This window comes from Neomonachus schauinslandi, chromosome 7, assembly GCF_002201575.2.
Source record: "Neomonachus schauinslandi chromosome 7, ASM220157v2, whole genome shotgun sequence".
Taxonomy (NCBI): Eukaryota; Metazoa; Chordata; class Mammalia; order Carnivora; family Phocidae; genus Neomonachus; species Neomonachus schauinslandi.
In genome coordinates this window covers 141608-151688 of record NC_058409.1, presented here as the reverse complement: position 1 = coordinate 151688, position 10081 = coordinate 141608, and the positions used below count along the sequence as shown (strand labels likewise).

The window sequence follows — 10081 nt, the reverse complement described above, 5'->3', positions numbered from 1 at the left end:
CTGCCTCCGGAGGGGACCCTGGTCTGGTCTGGGCGAGGCCCCCAGGCGCCAGGCGTCTCTGTCTGCTCTCCGCGTGGGTGTGTGTCTGGCCGGGGCTCTGCTGCTCGCCTGACCGCCTGTGTGCCCTTGCAGGGCTCACTCCCTTTCTGCACAAGGACACAGCCGGTGGCTGTGTGGATGCTGTGGCTGGAGGCCCAGCCGAGTTCGAATGTGAGACCTCTGAGGCCCACGTGCACGTGTGCTGGTATAAGGACGGCACGGAGCTCAGTCGCTGCAGCCAGCGCTTCTCGCAGGAGGACGTGGGCACGCGGCGCCGGCTGGTGGCAGCCTCGGTCACCCGGCAGGATGAGGGTACCTACTCATGCCGCGTGGGTGAGGACTCCGTGGACTTCCAGCTGCGTGTCTCCGGTGAGCTGCAGCCTCCAGGGCTTGCTGGGTGGGGCGCAGGTCCGGCTGCATCAAGGACCTGTGAGGCCAGGCTGTCTGGCCCTTCCTTTCTTCCAAGAATGCCAGGAGGGGCAGTCGCTTCTGGATTTGGGAAAAGAAACTTCCCACAGAACTAACATTTAGATGAGAAGAGACGTGGGTGTGGAAAAGAAAGGATAAGAGGGAAATTTGCAGCCTCCTTTCTCCTTTGAAGATGAAGAGGTGAGGCAGACGGGACCCAAAAGGTGCTGGAAGCATTCTCAGCAGCTCGGATTGGGATCTTAATGCCTAAGGCTCTGGCTCTTTGTAGAATCTCTAGGGGCCTTTTGGCAGATTCTGAGTCCAGCTTTGTCTGAGGCCCAGCCCTTAGTAGGGTCCCAGCCACTGGCCCCCAGGCCTCCCTCTGCCCGTCCCCAGGCACTGGCCTGGCTATCCATCGTGGTGCTCAGAGCTGCTCCCCGCCACGCCTCGGAGGGGTCACGGCGTCAGGTCGCCCTGTGCCCGAGGAGGGTCCTACCGGCAGCACCTGACCGTGAATGATTCCCAGGGTTGCCTGGAGTCTAGAGCATGCTGTGTCCTGGCCCCAGGACTTGGGGGCCCTCACCGCAGTGGGGCTTCTGACCGTGCATCCCTCTCTGTCCCCAGAGCCCTCGGCCGTGTTTGCCAAGGAGCAGCCAGCACGCAGGGAGGTGCAGGCCGAGGCGGGGGCCAGCGCCACCCTGAGCTGTGAGGTGGCCCAGGCCCAGACGGAGGTGACGTGGTGCAAGGGTGGGAAGAAGCTGAGTGCGAGCCCCAATGTGCACGTGGAGGCCGAGGGCTGCAGCAGGCGGCTGGTGGTGCGGCAGGTGGGCCAGGCGGACGTTGGGGAGTACAGCTGTGAGGCCGGGGGCCGGAAGGTGTCCTTCCGCCTGGACGTGGCAGGTCAGTAATTTGGGTTCAAACTTTAGCCTTGATCGAGGGGTGATGATGGGAATAGCATAGAGTTCAGACAGACTCTGGAACACTTTCATTAAACATATCCCTTCACATGTCCCTTCTCCCGCCTGCTATTCTCATACACGTGGCTGAGGCAAGAGAGTTTGGATGGGAACGTGTACATGGGAGGTTTGGGTATGCTTGTGCTCTGCGACTGGTGTTCCAAGCGATGGTCCCACCTAGGAGAGCTCACGCAGAGCAGTCACAGAATGTGTGGTCCCCCCTGGAATATCCCACGTGGAGCAGTGATAGAATGTCTGGTCCGCACCTGAACAAACCACGTGGAGCAGTGGTAGAATATATTGTCCCACCTTGACTAGCCCATGTGGTGCAGTGATAGAATGAATGGTCCCACCAGGATCCGCCCACATGGAGCAGTGATAGAATGTGTGGTCCCTATGGTGGAGCAGAGAGAATGTCTCCTCCCCACCTGAACAGCCCACCTGGAGCAGTGGTAGAATATATTGTCCCATTGGGACAGCCCAGGTGGAGTAAGGATAGAATGTGTGATCCCCACCGGGAACAGTCCAGGAGAATCAATGACAGCATGTAAGGTCCCTGCCTGGAGCAGACCAGGTGAGCGTTGATAGAATGTATGGTCCCCTCCAGGAACAGCTTACGTAGATCAGTGATAGAATGTATGGTCCCCACCTGAACAGCCCACCTGGAGCAGTGGTAGACGGTATGGTCCCACCTGGAGCAGCCCACCTGGAGCAGTGATAGAATGTGTGATCCCACCTGGAAGAGCACTCGTGGAGCAGTGGTAGAATGTAGGGTCCTCACTAGGTCAGCCAACGTGGAGCTTGAACACTCCATGCAGAGCAGTGAGAGAATGTATGTTCTCCCACGCACAGCGTTGATCACATGGGTCCATAGATTGTGTCACTCATTGTCAAGAAGCCTGTCGGGGTTTCCGGACCACACAGCGGATGCAGAGATGTTTCTAGGTCCCCTGCCTCCCTCTTTGGTCTTTCTTCCCCCAGTGTTACCTTCCTAACGTACATGCTGTCTTTGATCGAGTGCATCCCTCTCTGTCCCCAGAGCCCTCGGCCGTGTTTGCCAAGGAGCAGCCAGCACGCAGGGAGGTGCAGGCCGAGGCGGGGGCCAGCGCCACCCTGAGCTGTGAGGTGGCCCAGGCCCAGACGGAGGTGACGTGGTGCAAGGGTGGGAAGAAGCTGAGTGCGAGCCCCAACGTGCACGTGGAGGCCGAGGGCTGCAGCAGGCGGCTGGTGGTGCGGCAGGTGGGCCAGGCGGACGCTGGGGAGTACAGCTGTGAGGCCGGGGGCCGGAAGGTGTCCTTCCGCCTGGACGTGGCAGGTGCGTGTCAGTTTGGGCAGAGGGGATAAGCTCCTGAAAATCAGGAAATGAGCCCTCTTGGACAGGGTCAGGGACAGGTGTGTTGTACCTGTGCTGGGTTCTCTGTTGATCTGCCCAGCCCAGGGCTCTGTCCTCTGCCCAGGTCCTTGGATTGGAGAACACTCACCGCAGCCCTTCTTGTGGGGTGTTCTGGGCATCTGTTTCCCCAGGCTTCTCCCTTATATGCCGCATCCCCACTTCAACTAGCACGGAACCTGCCACTGAGGCTTTCTTGGGTACCTGCAGGCTGCTAGGGCCTGGGGTTTGTGGCAGCGACTGTTCTTTGTCTGGGGTTGGTGAGCAGATACGCTTCCCATTGTAAATCCCCCTTGGGCCGCTGTGGAGCCTCACTTGAGGGGCTTTGGCCTTGGGATCCTGATTGTCCAGCTGTCGTTTCGTCAGCCCTGTGGCCTTGCCCTTGCTCGGATGCCCATCCTGGCTGGGCCTGGGCCAGGCTGTCCTCTCCTGCCTCCCCTCCTGGGCCTGCTCCCTGATGCCCTTCTGTAATGTGGACCCAGGCCCCAGGCTGTGGCAGGTCCCTTAACTGCCTGCTTCCCACTCTCTGCAGTATCTGCTCATGGGGCCATCTTCGCTGGCGGGCAGGGGTCTTGGGCTCTCAGCTCTTTTCCCCCAGGCTGTGGTCCCAGGGGGCTCCCCCTGGCTGCCCTTTCTGGCCTCTGGATGCCTGGGTGGTGGCTGCCAGGTGGCATGGTTTGCTCAGCAGAGAGACGGAAGTGGGGCAGTTGTAGGGCCGTGGGAGTTTGGGGTGGCCCCATTTCAGGTCTTCTCCCACAGTGTGGCTCCTCGGTGGGATGGGGCCCAGGCCAGGAATGCAAGGGCCCTGCCCTTACGCCCACTGACCTCCCCCCAGAGCCGGAGCCTGAACCCCCCGCCCTGGAGAGACCTGGCCGCAGGGAGCCTCTGGTGGTCAGGGAGCATGAGGACATTGTCCTGACTGCCACGCGGGTTACACCCTCTGTGGCCGCGGTGACGTGGCTCAAGGACGGTGTTGAGATTCGCCGAAGCAAGCGGCACCAAACGGCCAGTCTGGGGGACACCCACACCCTGACCATCCACAGCGCGCAAACCCTGGACAGCGCGGTCTACAGCTGCCGTGTGGACGCAGAGGTGCAGGATTTCCCCGTGCAGGTGGAAGGTCAGCAGGGCTGGGGGCGGTCCTCTGGGAACCCCGTGTGTGCGGGGGCGGGGGGGGGGGGGGGGCGCGGGGGGCGGCCGTCCCCCGTGAGGTCGTGCAGGCGGCATCCCTGCCTGGAGCCAGAGGGGGCTCAGGGTGCACGGCTGCTGGGCACAGAGCTTTTCCCCGGGCGGAGCCCTGCAGCTGATGCCCCTCCCGTCCTGCAGAGGTGGCCGCCAAGTTCTGCCGGCCCCTGGAGCCCGTGAGCGGGGAGCTGGGCGGCGCAGTGACGCTGGTTTGCGAGCTGAGCCCGCCCCAGGCCGAGGTCGTGTGGCGCTGCGGGAGCACGCAGCTCCGGGCTGGCAAACGCTTCCAGATTGAAGCCGCGGGGCCCCGGCGCTCGCTCACGGTGTCAGGCCTGCGGCTGGAGGATGCGGGGGAGTACGCGTGTGAGACACGTGACGACTGCACCAGCGCTCAGCTGACCGTCAGCAGTAAGCCGCGGAGGGGCGCGCGGGTGGGCGGGCAGTCGGGCGGGGCGCACCTGGGCGGCTGCCCGGAGGAGGTGTCCTTCTCCACGCCTGCAGGGCGGGGCCTCTGCCTCTCCCACCTGCCCCTCCCAGGTGTGCCTTTCCCCCCTGGACAGCTGGCCTGCGGGCTAAGGTGTCCAAGCAAAACCCCTGTCTGCAGCCCCCCGCACGGTCAAGTTCACGGCTGCGTTGAGCGCCGTGGTGGCGGAGGAAGGCCGCGAGGCCACCTTCCAGTGCGTGGTGTCCCCCAGCGATGCAGCAGTCACGTGGTTCCGGGACGGCGCCTTGCTGCAGCCCAGTGAGAAGTTTCTCATAGCGCAGAGTGGCGCCGGCCACAGCCTGACTATCTCTGGCCTGACCCTGGAGGATGCTGGCGAGATCACTGCAGAGGCTGAGGGTGTCAAGTCCTCGGCTGCTCTTCGGGTGCGAGGTGCGTGGATGCGGCCGTGGGGAGGGCCTCCCCATGGGCTGGCTCCCTGGCGGCCTTCTGATGCCGGCCTGGGTCCAGCTGGTCTGGGTGACCTGGAGGCTGCACAAAGGAGACTCGGGTGGGGCCCAGGGGCTGGGTAGCTACTCGGAAGGGGACAGAGTAAACTCCCACAAGGGGCATCTGGTTGGGGAGTGGGCAGAGGTTGAGGCTGTCCAGTGAGGCTTCCTGGAGGAGGCATCCCAAGCCAAGCCCCGTGGATGGAAGTGGATGGAGTTGGCAGCAAGTGCAAGCACCTTCTGGGGAGAACATGGCAGAGCCTGGGGCGGGGAGGCCCCCTAGTGCCATGCTTTTCATTCCTTGATGTGAGTGTCCAGGGTCTCCTTAAGGCTGGTGCGGCAGGTCTGGGGGCTCAGTGTGTTGCACCAGCTCCCGTGACCCGCTGTTGGCGGTCATGGGCCACACTTAGGAGTGCCAGGCACTTTGCCTGGTTGGGCTGTTGGGAGCAGGGGAGCAGGAGATGAGAGGCATGCTGAGGAAGGAGCAGCCTCCCAGGGCCTCAGCTTCCTCCTGTGTGACTGGACCTGTGCAGGTGCAGGGCTGGGCCCAGCTTGGAGGCGGAATGTGAGGTTGAGGTGGCGAGCAGCTTTGCCCGGTGGGGGGAGGGAGGGCCCTTGGGCTCTGGCTCTTTCAAGAGTGGCAGTGACTGCGGTGACCTCCCTTGCTTGCGGCCCCAGAGGCTCCGGTGCTGTTCAGAAAGAAGCTGGAACCCCAGACGGTGGAAGAGCGGAGCTCAGTGACCATGGAAGTGGAGCTGACGCGGCCGTGGCCTGAGGTCAAGTGGACACGGAATGCAGTAGCCCTGGCGCCAGGCAAGAACGTGGAGGTTCACGCGGAGGGCACCAGTCACCGCTTGGTTCTGTGCTGCGTGGGATTCTCGGACCGTGGCTTCTATGGGTGCGAGACTCCGGATGACAAGACACAGGCCAAGCTCACCGTGGAAAGTGAGCAGCAGCTGGACCTGGGGGTCGGGCATCTAGGCAGGGCGGGGGGGAGGGCGGTGGATGTCCCCCTGGAGGGGCAGGCCCCGGGGGTAAGGAAGGGGTGTGCCTTTCCCCCCTGGACAGCTGGCCTGCGGGCTAAGGTGTCCATGCACGGCTCACCCCTGCCCCTGCGTGTCTGCCCAGTGCGCCAGGTCCGGCTGGTCCGGGGCCTACAGGCCACGGAGGCTTGGGAGCAGGGTGCCGTCAGCATGGAGGTGAAGCTGTCACATGACCACGTGGAGGGCAGCTGGACGCGTGATGGCCTGCGGCTGCAGCCAGGGCCCACCTGCCAGCTAGCAGTGCATGGCCCCATTCACACCCTCACGCTGCTGGAGCTGCGGCCGCAGGACAGCGGCCTCATCGCCTTCAAAGCCGAGGGGGCGCACACGTCTGCGCAGCTCATGGTCACCGGTGCGTGGGCGTGGGTGGGACCCGCCACAGAGCGCACCCGCCTCTGTCCCCAAGGTGGCCTGGGGAGGCAGGCGGGGTCGTGGTCGTGGAATCCTGGGGGCAGGGCACTGGGTCTCGCCCCTAGAACCAGCTGTGTGTTAGATACCGCCCGGCTCAGACCCCTCCTGGCCCTGCTCTCACCTCCCCGCTCCTGCCCACCTAGAGCTGCCTGTGAGGTTCAGCCGCCCCCTGCAGGACATGGTGGCCACCGAGAAGGACAAGGTGACCCTGGAATGTGAGCTGTCACGCCCCAACGTGGATGTGCGCTGGCTGAAGGTGCCTCCCTTCCCCCGGAGTCCTCTGGCTGCCCTTACCTCTCACAGGTGCCTGGCAGGCGAGGGGCTGCTCTGCGGGGCAGTCCCAGCACCTGACCCGACCTCATCCCTCCTCAGGACGGTGTGGAGCTGCGCGTGGGCAAGACAGTGGGCATGGTGGCCCAGGGTGCGTGTCGGAGTCTCATCATTTACCGGTGTGAGCTCGGGGACCAGGGCGTGTACGTGTGTGATGCCCACGACGCTCAGAGCTCAGCCTCCCTGAAGGTGCAAGGTGGGCAGATTAGGGCTCAGAACCTCCTGGCCTCCCCACATTCCCCAGCCAGGTGCTTAGCCCCCTGGCTGCCCTGCCCTGTACCCTTCAGCAGTCTGGGCGGGAGGGGGGAGGGGCAGCTCCGTGTGTCCAGGGGCGACAAGGCCCTGCTTGTTACCCCAGGTCGCAAGGTTCAGATCGTGAGGCCCCTGGAAGATGTGGAGGTGATGGAGAAGGAGGGTGCCACGTTCTCCTGTGAGGTCTCTCTGGACGAGGTGCCGGCCCAGTGGTTTTGGGAGGGCAGTAAGCTTCGGCCCAGTGACAATGTGCGCATCCGCCAGGAAGGTGCGATATTGGGCAGGCTGCGGGGGGGCACGTCCTCCTCCTGTCCCCAGGCCCTCCTCCCCCCAGTACTGAGTGGCCTGTGTTCCCAGGAAGGAAATACACTCTCATCTACCGGAGGGTCCTGGCAGAAGATGCAGGGCAGATCAGATTTGTTGCCGAAAGTGCAGAATCGCGAGCGGAGCTCCGAGTGAAAGGTGAGGGAGCCCAGAGGGGGGTCTGTGCTGGGCAGTGTGTGGGTGAACACACGTTTTGGGCCTTCCAAGGGCTGACAGTCCGCTGTCCCAGGAAAAGCTGGGGTGCCCCAGGCCCTTCTTAGGAGGAGGACAGCAATGACCCAGAAGGAGGAGAGGGAGGTGTTGCCTCCTCAGCAGGAGGACAGGGGTCTGGGAGAGGCAGCTCCGGGTATGAGGGCTCAGGGTCTCCTTGTTGAAAATGGAGGCAGCAGTAAACCGTTCCTCTTCCTGGGACCGTGGCAAGTGCTGGAGAGGTGGCGAGGGCAGGTGGCACCCCGGCAGGTGGCGAGCGTCAGCCCTTAACTGGTGGCCTTGGTGACAGTGAGGGCATCGAGGAGGGAGGATCTGCGGCAAGGGGGGCGGGCTAAGGCATAGGGGCTTGGATTTGCTTGATGCAGGGGTGTGCCAGGCGGGCGCAGGGTGTGGTGTGGGGAAAAGTGGCAAGGCGGGCATGTGTGGGGGGCAGGGGTATGCCGAAGGAGCTTGAGAAGGGCCAGGGGCATGCATGTGGGTGCGCTCAGCTTCCTGCCGGCCAGCGGTGTGCAGTGGGTCCCAGAGAAGCCCGAGGGGGACAGTCGGGGTAGCCGTCTGCTGGACAGGGAAGGGGCCAGCGCGGGCTGTTCTGCCCGAGGGCGGTGGCCCAGCCTGCTGGTGGAAGGCTGCAGGGGCAGAGCGCCCAGACCGAGGTGGGGGTGGGGTTTCGGAGCCCAGAGCACCCCCAACCGCCCCCGCCACACCCACAGAGCTGCCGGTGGCCATCCTGCGCCCGCTGCGGGACAAGATAGCCATGGAGAAGCACCGGGGCGTGCTGGAGTGCCAGATGTCTCGCGCCAGCGCGCAGGTGCGGTGGTTCAAGGGCCCCGTGGAGCTGCGGCCCGGGCCCAAGTATGAGATGGTCAGTGACGGCCTCTACCGGAAGCTAATCATCAAGGATGTGCAGCCCGAGGACGAGGACACCTACACCTGCGATGCTGGGGACGTGAAGACCAGCGCCCAGTTCTTCGTGGAAGGTGCGCGCAGCGCGGTGCGGGCGCCTCCCCCGAGTCCCGGTGGCGGCGAGCGGTCCTCCCAGCGGGACCGCGCCGGTGACCAGCCCCTCCCCCACAGAGCAATCCATCACCATCGTGCGCGGCCTGCAGGACGTCACGGTGATGGAGCCCGCCCCCGCCTGGTTCGAGTGTGAGACGTCCATTCCGTCGGTGCGGCCGCCCAAGTGGCTCCTGGGAAAGACGGTGCTGCGGCCCGGTGCCGACGTGGCCATGGAGCAGGAAGGCACGGTGCACCGCCTGACGCTGCGGCGCACCTGCTCCACCATGACGGGGCCCGTGCGCTTCACCATCGGCAAGTCGCGCTCCAGCGCGCGCCTGGTAGTTTCAGGTGAGCGCTCGGTCCGCGGCTGGCTGCAGCTGGAGCTGGCACAGGGCGCGGGTGGGGCGCCGGCTCCCTCCGTCGCCGCAGCGCCGCCCTCTCCCCTTCCGCCGCAGACATGCCCGTGGTGCTCACGCGGCCGCTGGAGCCCAAGGCGGGGCGCGAGCAGCAGTCGGTGGTCCTGTCCTGCGACTTCAGGCCATCCCCCAAGGCCGTGCAGTGGTACCGGGAGGACACGCCGTTGGCGCCCTCTGAGAAGTTCAAGATGAGGCTGGAGGGCCACATGGCGGAGCTGCGCATCCTCCGCCTCACGCCCGCCGACGCGGGCCTCTACCGCTGCCAGGCCGGCAGCGCCCAGAGCAGCGCTGCGCTCACCGTGGAAGGTACGGAGGGCGCGCGGGGCCCTGGGAGGGTCTCTGGGGGAGGCGCCAGCGCGGGTGCTGAGCGGCGCGCTCTGCTCCGGGCAGCGCGCGAGGTCACAGTGACGCAGCCGATGCGGGACGCAGAAGTCACGGAGGAGGGCCGGGCCTGTTTCTCGTGCGAGCTGTCCCAGGAGGACGAGGAGGTGGAGTGGTCGCTCAACGGCACGCCTCTGTACAGCGACAGCTTCCATGAGATCGCCCACGAGGGCCGGCGCCACACGCTGGTGCTGAAGCGGGTTCGGCGGGCGGACGCGGGCACCGTGCGCGCCCGCTCCCCCAAGGTGTCGGCCACTGCCCGCCTGGAGGTCAAAGGTGAGGCGTCCCTGCGGGGCCCTTGGGGTTCCCCAGGGAGGGGCGCGGGGCTCTCGGCAGGCCGGACGGAGTGGCGCTCGCTCACCTGCCCACTCTCGCCCCCAGCCAAGCCGGTGGTGTTCCTGAAGGCTCTGGACGATGTGTCCGCGGAGGAGCGGGGCACGCTGGCCCTGCAGTGTGAGGTCTCGGACCCCCAGGCCCGCGTGGTGTGGCGAAAGGACAGCGTGGAGCTGGGCCCCAGCGACAAGTACGACTTGCTGCACACGGCGGGCACGCGCGGGCTCGTGGTGCATGACCTGAGCCGGGACGACACCGGCCTCTACACTTGCAGCGTGGGCTCCGAGGAGACCCGCGCCAGAGTCAGTGTGCACGGTGCGTGGCGCTGGGAGAGCTCCAGGGGGCGTGGCGGGCCCGGGGGCGTGGCCTGCTCCAGGGGCGGGGTCGGCTCTAGGGGGCGGAGCCGGTCTTAGGGGCGGGGCCGGGGCGGCCGGGCCCAGGGGGTGGGGTCAGTCCCAGGGGGTGGAGCCGGGGCGC

At 65.4% G+C, this 10081-nt stretch overlaps 1 protein-coding gene across 1 annotated transcript in view; it reads left to right on the top strand.

Annotated features, from left to right (window-relative positions):
* OBSCN (obscurin, cytoskeletal calmodulin and titin-interacting RhoGEF) overlaps nucleotides 1–10081 on the top strand; it is a 113388-nt gene that overhangs the window by 33321 nt on the left and 69986 nt on the right. The window contains exons 10-26 of the mRNA XM_044917033.1: nucleotides 133–408; nucleotides 1072–1347; nucleotides 2443–2718; nucleotides 3629–3913; nucleotides 4120–4386; nucleotides 4583–4852; nucleotides 5587–5853; nucleotides 6037–6303; nucleotides 6506–6618; nucleotides 6735–6888; nucleotides 7051–7212; nucleotides 7302–7406; nucleotides 8189–8455; nucleotides 8553–8822; nucleotides 8930–9196; nucleotides 9281–9547; nucleotides 9653–9919. Coding sequence (XP_044772968.1) covers nucleotides 133–408; nucleotides 1072–1347; nucleotides 2443–2718; nucleotides 3629–3913; nucleotides 4120–4386; nucleotides 4583–4852; nucleotides 5587–5853; nucleotides 6037–6303; nucleotides 6506–6618; nucleotides 6735–6888; nucleotides 7051–7212; nucleotides 7302–7406; nucleotides 8189–8455; nucleotides 8553–8822; nucleotides 8930–9196; nucleotides 9281–9547; nucleotides 9653–9919 — 4056 coding nt within the window. The remainder of the gene's footprint in view (nucleotides 1–132; nucleotides 409–1071; nucleotides 1348–2442; nucleotides 2719–3628; nucleotides 3914–4119; nucleotides 4387–4582; nucleotides 4853–5586; nucleotides 5854–6036; nucleotides 6304–6505; nucleotides 6619–6734; nucleotides 6889–7050; nucleotides 7213–7301; nucleotides 7407–8188; nucleotides 8456–8552; nucleotides 8823–8929; nucleotides 9197–9280; nucleotides 9548–9652; nucleotides 9920–10081) is intronic.